The sequence below is a fragment of the Copadichromis virginalis genome, linkage group LG16 (genome assembly GCF_057382275.1).
Source record: "Copadichromis virginalis isolate Kocher_CV1m ecotype Utaka linkage group LG16, C_Virginalis_male_GT1.1, whole genome shotgun sequence".
In the NCBI taxonomy this organism is placed as follows: Eukaryota; Metazoa; Chordata; class Actinopteri; order Cichliformes; family Cichlidae; genus Copadichromis; species Copadichromis virginalis.
In genome coordinates, this window is record NC_140633.1 from 12,356,181 (window position 1) to 12,378,054 (window position 21,874).

Sequence of the window (21,874 nt, forward strand, 5' to 3'; positions counted from 1 at the left end):
AGAAGTGCAAGGTTTTTGTCAACACCGTCAGACACAAAGAAATGCAAAAATAGTTTCAGCTTTTTTTTTTTCTTTTGCTTGTCCCATTTGGTTCTTTAGCCGTCAGAATTGTTGTCTGAAGACCAACAAGGATACCCAATGGATTTACTTTGCCAAATAGATCATCGCGGCCTTGCCCCACCCCGATTTTCCAGCAGAAAATAGGGGTGTGTGAAGAAGCAGGTGTTAGCACGGCCCCTCCCGAGAACCCTCAATGTCTACAAGGATTTAAAATTGAGAGGTGGGCACCGGCGCCAGAGGTGGGGTTGAATACACAGACCGTCCACTGGACGCCGTTAACGTGCCCACCCTCAAGGCCCTATATGTATGTGTTATGAGAGTGTGAGTAAGGTGGATGTCTAAGTTGTGGAATAAAATTGAGGCACAGGTGGCCAGAAGGGGATGGGGTGGGACGGGGTGAGACGGGGGGGTCCTGGGGTGCACCCCAAGGCCCTACTTGTGTGGGTGGGTGTGTTGGAGCGGGAAGAGGGAGGCAGCCGGGGATGGGGAGGAAAAGAAGGGAGGAGCAAGATACCCCAGCTCCCCCACTGGGGTATCTTACTACTGGGGTCAGCTCTCCCGCTGACGCCAGTAGGCACCCCGTCCTTTGGCACCCACCAAGGCAAGGGAGCCCAGGTCCATCCAGACTGGGGCCTACAGCAGCAGGGCCGCCCAGCCCCACTGGACCCGGGGCAGCCCATCCGACCCCACTGCAGAGGAAACTGTACCCACCCTAGCATTCAATCATCTCCCAGACTGCACAAGACAGTAGACACCCAGGTTAAGTTTATTCTCCACCTCTCCTATGACTCTCCCCCAGCTGCAGAGTGGACTCCCGCAAGGATGGAACAAACTCCCTGTCAGTTGAAGAGCCCCCTAGTTAGGCCGATGCGCCAGAGGCCCCCTGCGCCAGGGATGAGCCCCCGTGCATCCACCCGCCCACAACCTCGGCGACACACCAACAAGGACCGAAGCCCCCAAGGCCCAGCCGGAGCTCTAGCACGGAGGCGAAGCACCCCCGAACCCCAAGCCCCCACGCCTGCCCCGGATCCACTCAGGGGCAGCCAGGCTACCAGGCCAGTAACCTACGTCCGCCAGCACAGACCCTCCCCCAGGCCTGCTGCACGCAGCCACAAGGAGAACACCCTCTAAGAGCAACTAGTTTCAGCTATTTTGACTATTAGCAGCTTCTCTGTTCTACTGTTTATGCACATATGTTTTCAAACTAATTATACCACGTTTAAAAGCAAGATTGTTTTGGCTTTTTATTATTAGAGTTACAGTCATACATATTTTCAGAAGCTTGTATTTAATCTCTATAAGAAACAATCATATTTAGCAGCATGAAGATTACACATTTATTGAGAAAATTACGTATTTTTATTGGAAGATCATGAGGGAGGAAAATATATGGTTCTTCAAAAGAGAAAAATAAACAAAAACTCCATATTATGGAGTTGACAAGGTGCTGACGGTGGTGACACAAATCTGACGGTGTTGACACACTAATAGAAAACAAGATATTATTTTTTTCAAAATGACCATTAAACCTTAACAACTTATGTAATATCACAAGACACATCATAACAATTCTGTTTTTGCAACGTCAAGTTCTACATCTTAATAGTTCACCAGCAAGTAGCTGCCTACTACTCCTTGATTCCTAAAGTGTTTAGACCCTGCTGGACTTCCTCTCCGTATGTTTCTCTGTGCTTGTTTCCAAAACCTTCTCTTCTGCCTTTTTTCTCTTCTTTTCAGATCACTGATGTTCCTTATTTTTCCCTCTTTCAATCTATGTCTCCATCTTTCCCTTTCCTTTATGAGAAACTCTTTCTTCAACTCAGGCTGGCTGTTAATTTTTTTTCTCCTTTTTTGATCATCCCTGTTCCTTCTCTTTCGTTCCTTTGGCAGGTTCCCCTTTGCTATTCTAGCCTGAAATGCACCATCTTGTAATTACTATAGTTTTTCTGAACCATATGCATTTATACAGATTAAGGATGAATATTCACAACACAATTATGTATTAAGCAATAGAAATGCTATCCGGTCTTTAAGTCTGACGTCATTAGCCATTTCCAGGTCCAAACTCCGCTGCAGATCCGAAAGTCAAAGGAACTCTGCGACATCACTGAGAGTTACAAACTGTCTAAATTCTTTCATCTTTAATAAAATGATCAATGTGGCTGCTCTACCAGGTCTAACATCCAGACATCCATGAAAACAGAATATATGAAATTTAACAGTTAGAAGTTAGCTCGCTGGTTTCCACCTACATTCCAACATAAATGGAGACAGAAAACTAAACAGCAGTGACTTTTGTCGGGTTACTGAAGTTGGGCTAGCTGGTATATAGTGATGTGCTATGTGATCGCTAGCGACACAGCTATGTTAGCATAACATAAACACAGTGAAGCTGGAGGATGAATGCTAACTTTTTTCCACCTGATAAAAGCTAATGCAGGGTTTCTGATGGTTAGGCTGACAGTGATCACTGACTGTTTTTAGGGGCTTGTTCAGATTAAATAGAACAAGATAAAAACCATTAAAACATTTTAGCAGCACAACAGGCTTAATAAACACAGAGTAGTTTGGGCCCGGAAGCAGGATTCATACATCATCACTTAAAGACCAGCTCTCAGGGCAGAGATAGCTCAGCAGATGCCACATGATCGGAAGGTTGGGCGTTCAAATCCAACGAACAGAGGCTATCCTGGATTGGCAGCTGCCCACTGCATCACTGAGTGAATGGGTTAAATGCAGAGGACTAAGCATTTTCCTACAGGATTAATGATGTATACATAAACAATGAGATTCAAGATAAGGCAAATTCGATAATATTTGACACATCTGTGAAGCAGAAATATCAGTAAAATACACAAGAAGTAATATGACTGAAATATTAATAAAAATAACTTAATATAATTGATGAATAGCACACTTTTGTGACATTTGTCAACACCATTAGAAAAGGGTCACCGTCAGACCAAAATCCTGATGGTGCTGACATCTGATGGTGTTGACAAAATACCCTACTTTCTCTCATAACACATGTTTTTCTGACAGAAGCCATCTTGTTTTTCATCATTTGCTTATGGCTTCTACAATCTACCTAAATTAAGCTCTTTTTATAAAGCAAAATAATTAAATCTTGCATTACATCGTCTTTGGTGTTGACGCACTATGGTTGTGAGACAGAGTTTTATCAGAAAGGTAGGTCATAAATTAAATTAAAAAGAAAAACAATTATCACAGCAGTGACCTCATGGCATGTGTATCAAACAGGAAGTGGTAAACGGGTCCTCAGAGTATAAGCTACCCACAATAATTCCTGATTTTTTCATACTGTTAAAAAATCTGATGGTGTTGACAAAAACTCTGGACACGATTTTAATCACTTAGAAAATATGTAAAAATAAATTTTCAATTGTATATTTTGATATTATATAAGGTATTGACTTAAATACTTAGTGACGAGAGCCATGATGTTTAATTTTACATTACTGTTGATTTTTTTTCTGTATTTTAATATTATCAAACCTGCTTCTGGACAATGGATTTTTAAGGTACTGGTAATGTATTGTACCATTTAAAGCGAATATATATGTATAAAAAATGCAAAATCATAGTTTTGTTGTATAAACATTGCCTTGGTGGTTCTTTTAGTCAGTTGGTTAACACTTGTATGCATATTTTTAACCCCAAAATTGGGTTTTATCTGGCGGACATGTTTTGTCCCTTATCCCAAGAATCACTGGTTTATTATTATATTTACAAAATACCACAGTTTTGTCTTGGTCATATCATTTTATTTTGTTGTATTTACCGCGACACCTTAATTTTCCTTGTAGACCATGTCTACAAATCCACTGATTTGCCGCAGTGGGAATGATTGATTGCATGAAGTAGTTGAATAGTTATATGTATGTATAGTGGCAAAATAAAAAGAAGCTTTTTCTTGATAGATATGATTTCTAGCACATTCATGAAGTAGATGCCACCATTTTCAGCCTGGATCGATGTTAAAATAACAATATTTCCACTTCAACTTGTTTCTAGGAAAAATGTTCCCATGGTGACACCTACTGTAAGGAAAACTTTGAGTATTTTGAAGGTTTTTATTTTTGTATGTCTGTGACTAGAACAGCAGTGTAACAGGAGCAAGATGTAGTTAATAAAATGTAATTTTCTAACATCACACTAATGAGCGTCAAGCTTAGAGGTGGGCAGGGCCTACCTTATTTGTTCATATTGAAGCTTGCCAGAAAGAGTGCAAGTTGCTTGCACTGTTCCCACATGTTTGTGCATAACCAGTAAGCCCTTTATTAATGTAGTGTATGTATTACATAATTAGACTTTAATCTGCAGTATAATTGCATTATCTTCCAAGATAATGTCTGATTTTAAACATGTTAAACATGTTTAGTCTGAGGCAACTAAAAGTGCTAAACATGCTGAAATGATGTCTCATACCATCTTTTGCTGGAAGGTCCTGTTCTTGATGGTGGGTGGCTCGGTGACAAGGTCACATTCAGGAGCAGCGATACAGCATCTCTTTGTTGTGTAAAGACAACTGAATCACAAAATACTGCACAACAGTTGCTTAGCAACCTCTGTCTGGTCAGTGTTTGAAGTGGCGGAAAGCAGCAATCCGCTTCTACTTGATCTGCTGCTGAGATCTGACTGACAAGATGCATAAATGGTGTGTGTTCATGGTGGGAACTTACTGATGTGTAACCTGGAGATTTCAGCACAGAACTTTAGAGTTGAGGTTGTCTTAGGTTTTCTTTATTTTTTCATTTTATTGTAGACAGTAATGGAAAACTACGTCACATAGAGTGGAATTCAAGAATGAAGAATTCTCTCTTCAGTTGTTCATAATGTTACAGATTAGCCTGTTCTGAATTTTAAGATGACTCTGTAGACTTCTAAGATTGAAATAAAGTCTGTGAGTTCGGGAAACCTAAGTTTCTATTTGTGGTGAGTTCAGCATTGCTGAATGAAAAGGCTTTTCTGTTTTCCTTTATTTTTGTTTTGTATAGTGTGAAGCATTTAGTGTTTTATACAATAAAACAGGACTTGATACACAAACGATGTGCACTTGTAGAGAAACCAGGTAATGAGATAAAGGGCTTGTTGGGTTTTTTGTTTTTGTTTGTTTGTTTGTTTGTTTGTCATTTTGATTTAATTACCCATTTCAAAATGACCCATTTCAGAACAGCAATATTACCATTGTTGCATTAATAGAAGCACACAACAGGTTCACAGAAATTATTGGTGGGAAAAAGGAGATGAGCTCCCAACCAGCTGACTGAGCAGAGTTTTGATATAATTGAGTGTCAGATTTCAGATGCAATCCCTCCTGTTAGCAGACTTCTCTCAAACGCTCATGTATTTAATCTGTTATTGGATGAATCTGATGACATTTGAAGAGTTTGCTTTTGTAATTTCGTCCTGTCACTTTGCTCAGTTTGACACAGAGCTAAACCTCCTTAGACTTACAATCTTCCTTTTGCTTTATTGTTACTGTCGGCTTGACTCCACATGCTGCTTATCAGCTAATAAATGCCCCACAGCTTCATCAGCACCTTGATCTGCGCTGAGGCAACTGTTTTACAGAGTGGTTACACTGACATCTTGAGGCCAATTGCTGTAAATACATATTCTTATCCACTGAAGTATGTTTTAGAAGGCTCACATCTTTAGTTCTGTTCAGTAAATATCTGCAATTTTGCATCTTCATAAAATAAACAAATAAAATAAGTTTTAAAAAAAAAATTTTTTAAAAAGTAAATTTGAAATTCATAAATAAGAACAATATTTATACTTTAGCATTAAATATATTTTGATTACAAAGCTTGCATATATTATTATTTCTAATAACCATTATAGAAACATTTCAAAATGGTATTTACCAATACTATATATGCAAGCGAGCTAAAATCTCAGGTTTCAGACTGCTCTAAAAACTCACTCTAATCACTTTTTTCTTCTCTTGGCTCCTTGTCAGAGATGGGCAGTAACGCGTGCGTTACTGTAATCTTAATAATTGTTTCAAGTAACGAGTAAAGTAAGGGATTACTATTGCAAAAACGGTAATTAGATTACAGTTACTTTCCCGTAGGAACGCTGCGTTACTGCGTTACTAAAACCGTGATTTTTTTGCGAGAATGTCTCACGACAGTGACGTAAGCGAGTGCTCCGTTAGTGACAACAGCTGTGTGCAGATCAACAATGGATCACATATCGATTGTGGGAGAGAGTATGAGCGTGCAGCGTTTAAAGCGTGGAAGTACTGACCTTACCTTGAGTTTGATTCCATAAAAAGTGACAAAAACATTAGCGTCCATCGTGCGTGGGAAGAAAACTTCTTTTTACAGCGAAAAAACCCCTAAACTTCCAAGCAAGCACCGAGTGCGCTCCGACGTAATGGGAAACTCACAGAGAAACTCACGGATTCTTCAACTGACCGTGGCACACCTGCACCAGGGTAAACCTCCGCCTACCGCAGTCCTGCTTTACAGGTGAAAATAGAGCAACAGGACCGCTGAGTCTGCATATAATTAAATTTTTGCTTGATGCATAAAGTTAAAAGATTAAAACTGATAAAACAAGTTTTAAAAAGAGACTTTTCCATTTGATTACATTTTGTATGATGATTATGCAGAAAAAGTAGAATTGGGCTGAAAGAGCTATCACTTTATCACCTATTCAGGTTGTAAATCGTGTTTTTAAAAAGTAACTAAGTAACTAAGTAATTAATTACTTTTGAAAATAAGTAATCAGTAAAGTAATGGGATTACTTTTTGTGGAAGTAATCAGTAATTAGCTACTGATTACTTTTTTCAAGTAACTTGACCAACACTGCTCCTTGTGATGTCAGAGAGAGCTCATATTTCTAATATGGTCCTCAGCCTCATGCTGGGAATGCAGAAGCCCCACCCACCTGCTGCTCAAAGCTTCCGCTCATGAAGAAAAGTGATTTAGAAGGATAGTTTAATGGTTTAATTATTTATATAGCACATTTAATTACAACAGGAGCGTTGACCAAAGTGCTGTACAAGAATACAACATACATAATAAAACAACTTAGAGTATTAAAAGCAAACACCAAATATGAATTAACAAATAACTCTCATGCTGTATTAAAAGCCAGTAAATAAAAATGCGTTTTAAGATAAGATTTAAAAAGATTGACAGTATGAGCCTGTCTGATGTGTAGGGGTAAATTATTCCACAGCTTAGGCGCTACGACTGCAAATGCTCGATCACCTAGGATGTTGGCTTAAAAGGAGGGCGAGGGATTCTGAATACACTAAACCCGACTGTATAAAATAGATAAGGATAATTTTGAGCACTAAAACGCAAATGATTTATTTTGGTTTGTGATGTGAACGTACACTGAGCTGGAGAGAAACACCTGGCGTAAACACAGAGGGTTAACCTCTCTGTGTTTCTCAGGTTAATCCTTTGCAGGGCAGATGTAGTTCAGCTAATTTAACTGGAGGATTAGCGTTGTCTCGCTACATCCCCCAGCCGGACGGTCATCCACATAAACAACCCTGAGAGGAAGTCTGTGGAGCCCAACATAACAACAGAAAACAAAAACCAGTGAGTGGGTGGGAAAATGTAAGTGGCAGTGTTTATACATTAACACGCACACACACAAGATTTAAACTAGCCTGTTTTCCTTTGTAAAGGTTATTCTTTCATAACCAGAAATTGCAAGTTGAGTGGTGGGTGACATTCACTAGTAATTTAGAAATCATTGAATATTTATGTAGTCTTCTTATTTAAAAAAAAAAAAAATCATTATTTTTGAGTGTAATCTTTTTTCAGATGCTCACTTCAAGCTGTTTATGTACAGTATGCATGTGTCTGTGTGTGTTGGCCTAATAGGATTGGTTTCAGTGACCTGATCTCTGCCGTGTAAAGGTTTAACCTTTGAGCTCCCATCCTTGACAGAGGACCAGCACACCTGCTCGGTTTCTCAATTTTATAAGGTTAAATTAGGTTGTTGTGTCTTTTTGAATGACATTTTTATCTGGTGGTGGCGATGAGGTAAAGTTACTGATATCCATCCCGATGGCTGGGACACTTTGCTCAAAACTCAAATCATCTAATCAAAGTCATTGGGATTCATTCTCTGGGGATCCAAGAGTATTTTGCTACCCACTATCATGACTACAAACCATTGTTTTTTTAATGTATTAATTGTTGATATGTCCAGAATTAGACAGGATATTTGGGGGGAAAGAGCAAGGGAATGATGTGCAGTATGCATAACCAATCTTCCATCAAGTTGTCCAGCTACTCTATCAACCACAAGAACCTTATGCCTCAACAAATATCCCTAAAACCTTCCTATTGTGCTACAAAATTTACTCTGTGTTTTAATATCAGATGGGAATATGTGTATCAAGGTACGGGCGGAGAAGAGTTGGACCTGGTTCTTTTTCGTGATGACTGAGCTGCAGAGTAACCAGTGATTGGATCTCCCGAGAGAACAACTGAGAGATTATCAGCATCCATGGCTTATTTGAAGTGCAGCCAGCAGGTGACATCACAACTGATCCGCCAACCACAAAGCACAGCTCAGCACATGATCCACCTGTCACTCTAAACCCTAAGACAAGTCTCAAAGCCGGGCGAGCTGCCTTCTCTATGTCTTCTTCCTGCTTCGCCCCACCTTCTCGTCTTTTATTTCCTCTTTTAAATTAAGAGAGGGGAGTTTTTACTGAGAAGCTTTCCTTCAGCTGGATAAGGTCAGACACAGACGAGGACGGTCTGTGGTGTTTCCTCTGCACAGCCACAGACACACTCAGCTGCACAGGTAAGGACAGATACATGCTAAAATGATTATTCTGTACACTTACAAAACTTTTACTGAGGGTTGAGTCAAAGTTGTTACATTTATTAGGCTAATATCTATTCTACTTTTAAGAAAGTCTGGCTTCCAAAGCTCATTTTGGGAAAATGCTGTAGGACACAGAGAGGGGCCTCAGGTAGGACTCAAACCCAGGCCACTGCATTTACCCTTTCTTCTCTCACCCCAACTGGTCGCAGCAGAAGGCCGCCCCTCCCTGAGCCTGGTTCTGCTGGAGGTTTCTTCCTGTTAAAAGGGAGTTTTTCCTTCCCACTGTCGCCAAAGTGCTTGCTCATAGGGGGCCATATGATGGTTGGGTTTTTCTCTGTATGTAATATTGTAGGGTCTACCTTACAATATAAAGCTCCTTGAATATAGTCACACTGTCCAGCTGCCACCCTGATGGTTAGTCTCAACACCAGTGCCCTTTCCATTGTGTCCCAAATTGACACAAAGCATGTGATCTGTTCACACTTGAAAAAATACTTGAAAAATGCATAAAATTAAGTACAAATGTGAAGCATCCATCCATTCGCTTCCACTTATCCTTTTTCAGGGTCGCGGGGGGCGCTGGAGCCTATCCCAGCTGTCATAGGGTGAGAGGGGGGTACACCCTGGTCAGGTTGCCAGTCTGTCGCAGGGCTAACACACAGGGACAGACAACCATTCGCACTCACATTCACACCTAATGGCAATTTGGATTATCCAATTAACCTATCCCCACAAGCTGCATGTCTTTGGACGGTGGGAGGAAGCCGGAGTACCCGGAGAGAACCCACGCAAACACGGGGAGAACATGCAAACTCCACACAGAAAGACCCCGGCCTGATGGTGGAATTGAACTCAGGACCTTCTTGCTGTGTAGCAACAGTGCTAACCACTGTGCCACCGTGCTGCCCTTCAATATCGCAGTAAATTATGGAGAGCGCTGCCATAACAAATTAAAAAGTAGACTAAAGTGCCCTTAATTTAGTAAATTTAGAATACTTCCCAGTGCACTTACTAGTTTATTAAGTTTAATTAAGTTTTACTGACATAGTGCCAAATCACAACAACAGCCGCATCAGGGCGCCAGACTATCAGAACACAGTAAATTTCCAATTCTGCAGTATATCTGCAGAAAAGCACACCTCAAATAAGAAATGTTTATAAAAGTAAAAACAATGTTAAAAGATCATCATACAAGTGATCTATAGATGTTATAAATAGGATCATATGTGACAACAAATGAAGGAGGGATCATAGATCCTACAATACTACAGACAAAACCCCAACAATCAAGTAACTCTCTTTGAGCAACCACTTGGCGTGGAAAGGAAAAACGTCCTTCTTTAACAGAAACCTCCGGCAGAACCAGGCTCATGGAGGAGCAGCTATCTGCCACAACTAGTTGGGGTCGACGGGAGGGAAACAAGAAGAGAATAACTAATGATTGAATGCAGAGAGGTGTATAAACACATAGTGAGTGGGAAAAAAGTGAGTGAAGAAGAAAAACTCTCCATCATTGGAAGCCCCCACCAACCTGGTCTTATTGCAGTGTCCATTATAGGAGAATATCGCTCTCTCTTTCTAGTCCCTGTCAATACTCTCACTGAAGCATTTTGGATCAACCAAAGGATTTTCAGGGAGTTTCTACAACAGAGCAATAATAATAGATTACAGTAGTCCAGCCTAGACGTTATAAATGCATGAACTAGTTTTTTCACAATCACGCTGAGACATAGTTTCTAATTTTAGAGATATGGAAAAATTTTAGAGATAACATCAGTTACCACAATTAACCAGCCAATTGCAGTTACACTGAAACCAATTTGCTGTTCTTCAGGATTACAAGCGGATGAATTCATTCATTCATTCATTTTACCCAGAGATTTAATAAGTCTATAACATGTCTTGAATGTGGTCAAAATTATATTAACATGTATTTTTAACAACCCACAGAGACACATTTTGTTCTGACATCAGAATTGATATGAATACATTAAAAGTCAAATACCAGCACATTTCAACCAGTCAGTACCAGATTAATACCAGTAACATGTAGCTGATATTGAATGTGATTGGAGCTGCTAAACCTGACAGTGTTTCTCAGGTTACTACAACACAACTTCTCTCATTTTTTCCACGTCTATCATTCCTTCATTTAAATGTTAGATGATAACGTGTTCGAAAGTTTGCTCAAATGCATTGTGAGCACAAGCTACTGATGTTTTATTTTTGATGATGGATTTTTTAACCCACCAACACCTTTCTTCATAGAGAGGAAGTTAAATGCAAAATTATGACATTACTGTACAGCACTGCATTTGCTCTGTGGTACTTCAAAGTCACTGTGTATACGTTTTTGTAATCTAGTCACTGATCTTCTCAATTTTACTCAAGCATTTTTTGTTTAGGCCTTAGGAGTGGTGCATAAATATATTGCCTAAAGTGTCTCCATTCATTGGGCAGGTAGGACAAAACGCTATGTTTGATTCTCAGTTGGGCTAATTAAACTTACAGTGGGGAAAATAATTATTTGATCCTCAAGCCAAACATAACGTTGTATTTGGTGGAGAAACCATTGTTGGAAAGCACAACAATACCACGTTTTTTGCAGTTGGTCACCAGGTCTGCACACATCTCAGGATGGATTTTGGCCCACTCCTCTTTACACAAACTCTAAATCTGTTAGGTTTCTTTTGCTGCTGCTTGGCAACTTCCAAGTGTCAGCTCCTTCCACACATTTCTCCTGACTGAGGTTAGGAGACTGGCTACATCACTCCATGACCTTAATGTACTTCTTTTGCCACGCCTTCTTGTCCTTGATTTTACCTCACGTGACCCCATCCAGTGACCCTTGATGCAGTGAAATCGTCTTTTACCCTCAGCAGCTAAACAGTCCAAAGCATATAGTTTCCACCTCCATGCTTAACTGCTGGGATGGTGTTTTCTGGATCATGATCAGCATTCCTCTTCCTGCCAGAGAGCTCGATTTTGGTTTCTTTTGACCAGAGCACTTTATTCCAAGCCTTCTATGAATCATTTAGATGTGCCTTCTTAAGCATAGGGACTTTGTAGATGCCCCAAGATTTCAGTCCATTACAGTGTAGTGTGTTACAAATGGTGCTCTTCACCAAACCATGTGCTTTGTGCTTTATGGTGTGCTTCTTAACCACCTGTCCTCAGAGCTTCAGCCTAATCCATTTGTCTCAAACTGGCATCACCACTAGTCACCTCAATATCCTCATTAACATGAATTAACTGACCTGAATTGCTTTCTAAAGGGAGATATTCTGTGAGACACTGAGAGAGATTTGTGATTGATTTTATAAAGACTTTTTCTGTCTTTCTCTTTGTGCTCCTTACAGAAAAACGACACAATGCCAGCTGTCAAGAACAAGAAAAAGAAGGTGAAGAAAGAGGTTGTTGATGAGGAAGAGCAGGGAGACGGTGAGGGAGTGACAGTCACTACTACCTGTAGTTTAAATGAAAATGTATTCTATCGTCCAGTATTTTTATTTTGTTTTCTTCTCTTTTGTTCTGTTCTAGTCGCCCTGGATGTGGAGATGGAGGAAGTGATCAACAGGAGCCATTCTGACAGTAGAGACCCTTTGACCCCAGAGCCACAGGATCTAGCACCACAGAAGAAGAAGAAGAAGAAGAAGGCACCTACAGTTGGTAACAAAACCTTTACTAGCTTTAACACATGTGTAAAAGGTTGTGACCCAAATCCAGAGGCAATACTAATTCTATACAGAAGACAAAAAGTACGTCTGAATTTCTGATTCTTTCTTTCAGTCTGTTTGATCAGAATTTGCATGATTTTTTTTTACATGTACTTTACACCCATTCTGTTTCTTGTTACATATGCCAGTTTTCCTGTAATTGTCATAGAGGCAGTGGGAGTTCTAAAGGCACAGAATAAATTAGATGTTAGATGATGGGCTGCATGACAACAAGCGAGATTAAAAAAAATAAAGGGCCTCAGCTAACAATCATGATTGACAACTGTGACCTTCAAAGCTTTCACATCATATATTTCTTTGTCAGAGCACGAAACAGAGCATGCTGATATGCCAAATGGCAACATTGCTGAATCAGTGATAGATGGAGAAGAAATGAATGTCGCTGTAACCAGGAGGACAAAAAGGAAGAGGTGAGTACCAGCATTAGGTCAGATCCTCATATTTGAGCTAGATGGAAAACCAACACTGATGGGAAAATGCATCCAAAGAACTAATCCGTTCAGTTTTTTATTCAGTAAAGAGTTCACTCGTCATTTGTGACAGTCAGGAATCAAATTAGGAAAGTACAAGCAGCAGCATTAACTATGGTAAAGGTAATCATTAGTAAACTGTGGCAGTTAGCTTTAGCTGAAGTGATGTCAAAAGTTAAACTTAGTCACTGTCAGTAATATGAAAAAGAATGTTTTCATAGGACTTTGGTAATAAGCAAAACACAACCAATGATTCAGTAGCTTGTAAAACCAATTTCAGTTCAATGCAATTCAATTCAGTTCAGCGGAGTTTTACTTATATAGTGCCAAATCATAAAAACAGCTGCCCAAAGATGTGTTATATTGTTAGATAAAGACCTACATTACAGAGAAACCTTGAATAGTCACACAACTCCCTATGAATGAGCACTTAGCAACAGTGGAAAGGAAAACCTCTTTAGCAGCAATAACTTAAAGTAATCATTTTCTGCATAACTTTATCAGTCTCTCACACTGGAGGAAATCTGGTCCATTCTCCTTCATATTTGCTGCTGTACTGAGCATGTTGTCCTGCTGCATGATAGGAGTACATGGTCAACGCAGTGATTGCAAGGCGTCCAGATCCTGTGGCAGCAAAAAAAGCCCAATTCATCCGTAGTTTACCACAGTGCTTGACAGTCGGTGTGACGTAATTGTGCTGATATGCAGTTTTTTCTCCAAATGTAGCGTGCATGTGCATTATAGCCAAAAGGACATTGTTCCAGCTGTATTGTGTTTTATTCAGAAACACCTTTGTAAACTGAGATATAACTCTTGGATATTTCTGTACTGCTACTTACCAAGATAATATCATGGAAGCAGTACTCCTGGAGTTAGTGTTTCCTGGTCTGTCTTTTGTCACTAAACGCTCATTTTTTTGTTTGATGTAACCTCATAGGGGATTTGAACCAGTAATCTTTCCTTTGCCAAGTTAATGTGTAAACTTCTACATTTCATAGCCTAAATTTACAAAATATGAATATGGAATTGAAAAGCAAAGGTGAGCTGTAAAAATTCATATATACAGGTAATGAAAAATCAAAATCCCCAAAATGTTTTCCCAGAATGGTCTTGTTTCAACACAACAATGCCAGATTACATTATGCACACATTACAACAGCATAGTTCTACACTATAAGAGTCGAGGTACTAAACTGGCCTGCTTGCAGTCAACATTTTGCTTCCAGAACCACAGCATCTGATTTCTTTAATTTTCACATGTATTAATAGAAGAAGATGTGCCACCTTCTTTTAAACGTGTCACAGTAATAAGACTGAAAATGGTAATATTTTTCATAATCATGTTTTTACGATTGCATTCTTTTTGTTTGTGTGTCTCTATTTTTCCCGCCATCCCAGCAAAAGGGTTTACAAGAACAAAACAAACAAAAGGATTTGTACTACCATATCTATAAATCAGTAAATTGCCAATGCACCTGTTGTTTAGATCAGTTATGAGCCAATGAGAGCTATTGTTATGGAGATGAGCTATTTGACAGTAATAAGAGGTAATGGAAGGTAAAAGGCCCTGATGGCAGCTTAATGTAGCTAACTAACAGCTGAGGTTATCACCTTTTATTCAACTTATCTCCTATTACACTGTCCCTTATTTTCAATGTGAGCAAAAATATTCACACAGACACACTGAGTCTGTGTGAATAAAGACACAACTAAGAGTTGTTTGTGTAACATATAGAGGATTTGATTTTGAAAGGAAAACCTACTTCCCATTTACACTCATAAATTAAACATATTTATTTTGAAAAGCTTGCGTCTCTTGGTAGACTCTGGCCTTTAGAGGTCTCTGAGCTTTATGTGCTGATAGTCTAGCATGTCTTAGGTTATCAGTCATCCAGCACATGACAGGGCAGTCATAAGCATTTGAGGTGATAACCCCACTAAGGTTAAACAACTGGGACTCACCATCAGCTCAAAAAGCTGTGTTGGCTTGGCTTAAAGCAACAGTCAGCAATGTCCTGATAACAAAGCCCAGCATGCAGACGTACACAACCAAAGCCATAATGATTATTACAGTTGTCTCCAATTACTCATTGGATTTCTAACACCTTGCAAGAGTCCCTGGTTGCTATGGCAACTCACAAAAAAAGAAAAGAAAAGGGGAGATTAAAAGCTGTTTTTTTGTTTTGGGGTTCAATGTTGACATATTCATGTCAGTCCATGTGTCCACACCTAATAATGACTAAAGTTATTAAAAAGCAGTAACATATTTCAGTCTGGATAAATGGATGGACTTAGTGCTGCCATGTGACAAAACCCTCTTCCCAATGTCACCTGACAGGAAGGCGAAGGCTACAGAGCACTCCAGCAATGATCTGGGAGCAGAAAATGACGATATCATCACAGACTCCCAGTCGCCCATCCCCCAGCATTCCCTGTTCTCAGCCCCGCACGGACACAGCCATCCAGCTGGCAAAGTGTTTGTGGAGAGGAACCGTGAGTATGAATCAGATTTACCAGGATCAAATACACAACGTGGCAGCAGGATGATGATCCTTCTCATTTTTGACCATGAATGTGAACAGCTATTTTGATTTTTGATTTTATTGATTAGCATTCAAATTCAAATCTCAGTGAAAACAGTGAAAAAAAACAAACAGTGAAAACAGAACAAAAATCTACCATAAAGAAAGAGAGCATGAGACAAGGCTAATCAAAAGGTATTGGCTGAAGCTAAATGTAGAAAAGCATCTAGAAGTTTCAAACTCTACAAACTGCTTCCTTTAAATACTATAAATGAAACCATGGCATGACATGACCAGTGAACATTTCATTTAAGTGGTAAATGGACTGGCAGTTATATAGTATGAGCCAAGTCAAGTCACTTTAGTGCCATTTCAACTATGTGCAGTGGTACATTACACAGTGAAGACCATGATTCCTCCAAGACCATGGTTCTATATATAAATAAACTATACAGTGTCAGTGTTCTGTTAGTTAACTAACAGAACACTGACACACACTCATGATTAGTAGGTGCCCAGCTTTACCTCCTGAGTCCTATCTGCCCCCTTTATTTTTTGATTTTTCCAATAAATTATTTAGTAATATTTCACAAAATAAAATTTGCTTGAATTTTTGTTTGTTGGTTTTACTTTTAATTTTTTGAATAAAAATTAGAATTACCTTCCTAGCCAGACCACTGGCCTCTTTAATCCATCAGGCGCTTTGTCTATGTAGGTCACTGGCAGCTGACCTCATCTGACCCTGCAAATCTCCTCAGACACTCTCCAAGCACTTGGTGTTGCATGGCTTAACTGACTGCTGGCTCTGAAATGACCGCATGATCATTTATGTCATTGCTGCTCTTCAAGATTTCAAAATGTAAACATTTTTTTTTAAATGTCAGATCGGTGCACCCGGTTTAGCTCAGTGGGTGAGCAGGTGACCATTTGCTGTATGGCCAAAGAGCAGTAGGCCTGGGTTTGAGACAAACCTATGGCTGTTTGCTGCATGTCTTCCTCTATCTTTCTATCTTCACTGTCCCCATCCAATAAAGCTCAGGACAAAGAATAATTTGACTGGTCAACATGTAAAGCTGTGAATGTTAAAAACAAGTTCACTTAACTCCCAATAATGTTTATTATTATGTTCTTAGACAATGGCTGGATTCTGAGGTTTGGATCTGGTTCGGATTATTTTCTCCAGAAAATTGAAGTGATGGAAACATAAGTGTGTGTGTGTGTGTGTGTGTGTGTGTGTGTGTGTGTGTGTGTGTGTGTGTGTGTGTGTGTGTGTGTGTGTGTGTTCAGGGCGGTTTCAGGGAGAGCGAGTGGAGCATCTCCGACACTCTGAGTTGATGGATGACTACATGGAACCGAGACAGCTCTGGACCACCAGAGATGTTGCAATACGAGTCCACAGCAGCTTCAGGTCTGCAGACACACACATACACATAGAATGGGTTACATTAACACTGGCAGGAGCTAGCTGCAGCAGCTGTTTCAAACTGTTATGTATCTTATACATGTCTACTCAGCCAGTCACATGGCAGCAAACGAATGCATTTAGATATGTAGACATGATTAAGACAAACTGCTGAAGTTCCGACTGAGCATCAGAATGAAGAAGAAAAGTGATTTAAGTGACTTCGAATGCAGCGTGGTTCTTAGTACCAGACAGACTGGTCTGAGTATGATAGTATAGTATGTATTAGTGACAGGCTGGCAGGCTCAGAATTTGAAATCATGGACCCCCTCCTTGCTTATATCAAAGGTTCGGCTGGGCTGGGTATGATGGAGTAATGGTATGTGGGCAAACTTTGGGCCCTTTAGTACCAACTAAGCATCATTTAAACATGGCTTTATCACCACAGTGCACCTGTATTCCAATGGCTGCTTCCAGCAGAATAATGCACCATGTCACAAAGCTCAGATCATCTCAAACTAGTTTCTTAAATATGAGTTCATTGTATTCAAATACCCTTCACAGTCACCAGATCTCAAACCAAAAGAGCACCTGGAATAGGAAATGTGCACCAGCATGTCATCATGGACCAGAATGTTTCCTCCACCTTGTTGAATAATGCCACAAAGAATTCAGAGAGTTCAGAAGGCAAAAGGAGTTCTAACCCTGTACTAGCAAGGTGTAACTAATGAAGTGTCTGGTGAACGTATATCTGATATAAAATATTTCACATACTGTGCCACCATACTGCAGTGGTCCTAAATACACCAATTCAGCAGTTCTTTTCTCTTGTTTTGTCACAGAGAAACAAAGACTTTCAATGAGTAGCATGAGTAGCTGCCATGAAACCAGTTTAACGTGGTCCTGTGGTGTGATCTCCACCTGCAGGGTGATAGGTCTGTTCTGCCACGGTTTTCTGGCCGGCTTCGCAGTGTGGAACATCATTGTTGTGTACGTCTTAGCGGGCGAGCAGATGACCACGCTCCCCAACCTGTTGCAGCAGTACCACCTGCTGGCCTACCCAGCTCAGTCTCTGCTCTACCTGCTGCTGGCCATCAGCACTGTGTCTGCATTTGACAGGTTTGTGAGTTTAATAACTCAGAAGTCTACCTCTGCAGTCTCATTGCGAAGCGGAGGTGGAACCCATGTCATTGTTTAAGCTACTTAAAGGAGTGCGGTTCAGTTTGTGGACTTTATCATGTCATATTAATTATCTTTGAAGAATCTTTAATTATTCAACTTATGCATTTTTACATTATATCTTTCAGCTCTTATTGTTTTAATTGTTCTTGTATTTTGTTCATCTCAAATGTTAAACTAACGATCCCCAAATTTCACTGCTCTTATAATTTAAAAGAAATTAAGAATCTGCACTTGGTGGAAACATGTACTGGAGACCTGTATTTCCACCAGCAATTGAAAGAAATAGTCTCATAATTGTCCAAATTCCCGCTGGACAGGAATTGTTGACTTGAATAAATAAGAAGATGAAAAGTAACAGCCTTGCTGTTTTGCATCATCTGCAGAGTGAACCTGGCCAAGGCCTCCATGGCCCTGAGAGGCTTCCTCACCCTGGATCCTGTCGCTCTGGCTTCCTTCTGTAAGTAAGACAAGACAAAAGCAGAATGATGACGATGTTGATGTTAAGGCCTTAATGTGGTTAAGGACTATGCAGTCCTGTAAAAAACTAGAATACACCTTTACTCCCTCCATAGAAATTACAAGAGTAAGTAGGACCCAGGTACTGCTAATCAAATGCACCTGATTAATTCAATTATATCAAGGCTTTAGCAATTTGCTGGTCTGTCATTCCAAAGTCCAGGAGTGGACATAGCACCAAATTCCCCCCACGGTCAGACTGTGCAGTTAAAAATTGCAGGAAAACCAAGAGCTACATCTCAGTGTTCTCCTAGCAACCTTAAGAAGTAAAAGTAAAGTTTGCCAGGAGGAAACCTCTTTTTCTCTTAAAAGGATATGGCAGCACGGCTTGGGTTAGCAAAGTTACATGTGAACAAACCACAGGACCTCTGAAACAAGACAAAGTGGAGATGTTTGGCCATAATACAAAGGACAGTTTAGAGAAAACCAAACACAGCATATCAGCACAAATACCTCATACTAACTGTCAAGCACAGTGGTGGAAGGATATTGAGCTGGGCTAGTTTTGTAGCGTCATGACCTGGACACCTTGTACTAATGGAGTCAACCATGAACGCCTCTGCATATCAAAGTATTCAAAAGCGAAGTCATCTGTCTGACAGGTAATATTTGGCTTACCCTGGGTCATGTAAAAGAACAATGATCGCCAGCTTGGCAGCAAATTCAAACCTCATTCGCACTTAAATGCTGTGGGGCTTCATAGAGCTGCGCATGAACAAATGCCTACAAATTTGAAAGATCCAAGGTTTAAAGAAGAGTGGGCCAAAATTCCTCCACAACAATGTTAGAGACTGATAAAGTCATTGAGAAAACAATTACTCACTGTAAGGCCGGTTAAGGTAGATCTAAAGCTAATGAATCATGAACCTAGGCATGTTGGACCTGGTCATTTTTTATTTTCTTACTGGTTTTTCACAGGATCTCATAGAAAACTGAAAAAATGTTATTTTTTAAATGCCTGTAAGTATCCAAACATCTTCTCTCTTTGTGTGCTCAGTGTATTTTATAGCCCTGATCCTGTCCCTCAGCCAGCAAATGGCCAGCGATCGCATCAACCTGTATCCCACTGCCAATGAGACTCTGTGGTGAGATTTTTGTTTTCATTTTTATAAGTCAACATTTTTAGCGTGATCTTGGAAAAGCAAAGAGGAAAACAGATGAAAGCAATACTTTCCACAAAAAGTTCAAGGTTGACATGGCAACTGAATTTAAAAACTGATAGGAGCTTAAAGGGCTAAAAGGAAATATCTGATGCAGGATGGTTTAAAAGCAGGTGTTTTACATTTACATTATATACAATACTTTATTAGTATTTCTGTGGTTCTAGTAGAACACTAAACGTGTATGAGAAGTTTATTTTTAGCCATTTTTAGGCATTTTCAGGCAATTGTAGTCAAATGTTGTTTTTTCCCATGATGAAACTAATTTGAATATCTTTCTATATATTGAGTAATACTTACATTTTAATTGTATGGCAGATTTAAAAACAAAACTCTTTTAAAAACCAAAAGTGTCCAGAAAACATTCACACATTTCCACATAAAAGGAACATCTTCCTTTTAACAACACTGAGACCTGAGGCACCATTGCACCTTTATTAAACTTAACTTGGAGTGCTGCTATTTTCTCCTTATCATGGCTGGAAAACCCTCCTGAGGACTCAATCTTGACATGGAATGGTAAAATAATAACTGCTATTTAACCCCTCATGTCCTGCAGGCCTCCTGGTTCAGAGCAGCAGATCCTGCGGCCGTGGATTGTGGTGAACCTGGTGGTGGCGCTGTTGGTGGGCGTGGCCTGGGCCGTCGTCTCCACACGACCGGACATCGACTACACAGAAGGCAAGTTTAGCTAAAACTAACCTGATATGACTTGAGACATTCCATCATCCAGTGATGAAAGTAACCAAATGTAGTTAAGTACAGTTCTCTGGTCTTTTGCATTACTTGTACAAAAATACACTATTGCTCATAACAAATATGTATTCCTTTTAAGCTACAAAACTTTTTTTTAATAGAAATTGAAATGTAAAAATCACACAGAGGGATGTTACTTAACTTTGGGGACACCTTCTTGAGCAAACAGGAAACTTTAATGATACTTCAAATCCTGTGGAAACAGTGAAATAAACTAAAAACATGGTAATAAAACTACAACAACAGAAATCGTAAAAGGCTTCTGTAGGATTTGCCAGGTGTTTTGGCCACACAGCACACGCACATGGAGTCTCCTGGACTCCAAATACACCAAGTAGCCTGAAGGATTAATGACACATCACTTTTTTTTTTTTCATTTAAATGTAGCTGTACAAAGTATAAAAGTAATACTTTTGATGCATTGCTGTGTTCCAGGTGTCATTCTTTACATCACCACTAGATAGAAGCAAAGTGAAACATGTTCAAACCCTAAAACACGAGGCAGACATTCACATGTCATCAAGCCAGTGTGTGCGCGCTTTGTAGAAATGTAAGCTGATGGTCTGGATTTCCTTTTGCAGAGTTTTTGATGACAATGGAAGTGGAGGGATACCCGAGAGGAGATGAGAACCTGGAGATTCCGGCCTGAAAACCTTCTCTCTCACTGTGTCTTTGTCTCTGTCTTTGACTCCAAGTCTGTTTTACTAATTTCATTTATGTTGTTGTATAATGTAGCTTTGTGTTTGAACTGATTTTGCAAATAAACTAATAAAGGCTATATGGTGATAGGTGGTTGATACTTCTGCAGGGGAATAAGCGCCAGAAGAGCATAAAATACTTTCTGGTGTTTGTACTCCACTTGTAAATGTTTGTATTATTTTCATTCCTCTATTTTTGCTTATGGTCGTTTGCACCTTTTAGCAGTTTTGTCTGTGAAGTCATTTTGTGTGTCTGTTGTGTTTTGTGTTCTCATCAGTTTTTGTGTCTTTGTGTGTTTTCTGTTTGTGGTCATTTTACCCATTTTGCCTATACCAATTTGTATACACAACAGCATTTTTGATGCCTTGTGTTGTAATTGGGAAGTCACTTTGCATGTCTTTGGATGTATCTGTAGCCATCCTTTTGTGTATCCCTTTGATGTCATTTTGTGTGCCTTGTTTGTTTGTAGCTGTTTTATAAGTCATTGTAATATTTCCGAGCTCTTTTTGCCTCTTTTGCCGTCATCATTTGCATCAC

At 39.7% G+C, this 21,874-nt stretch overlaps 1 protein-coding gene across 1 annotated transcript; it reads left to right on the top strand.

Annotated features, from left to right (window-relative positions):
* The first annotated feature begins 8,329 nt into the window (after nucleotides 1–8,329).
* Nucleotides 8,330–21,840, top strand: LOC146690351 (transmembrane protein 237A-like). Its single transcript, XM_085435375.1, has 11 exons — nucleotides 8,330–8,869; nucleotides 12,253–12,334; nucleotides 12,434–12,562; nucleotides 12,935–13,040; nucleotides 15,439–15,593; nucleotides 16,910–17,030; nucleotides 17,952–18,143; nucleotides 18,590–18,663; nucleotides 19,720–19,807; nucleotides 20,442–20,563; nucleotides 21,220–21,840. Exons 2-11 carry the CDS (start codon nucleotides 12,265–12,267, stop codon nucleotides 21,285–21,287), a joined length of 1,125 nt encoding a protein of 374 aa, XP_085291501.1. The 5' UTR covers nucleotides 8,330–8,869; nucleotides 12,253–12,264; the 3' UTR covers nucleotides 21,288–21,840.
* Nucleotides 21,841–21,874: the final 34 nt, after the last annotated feature.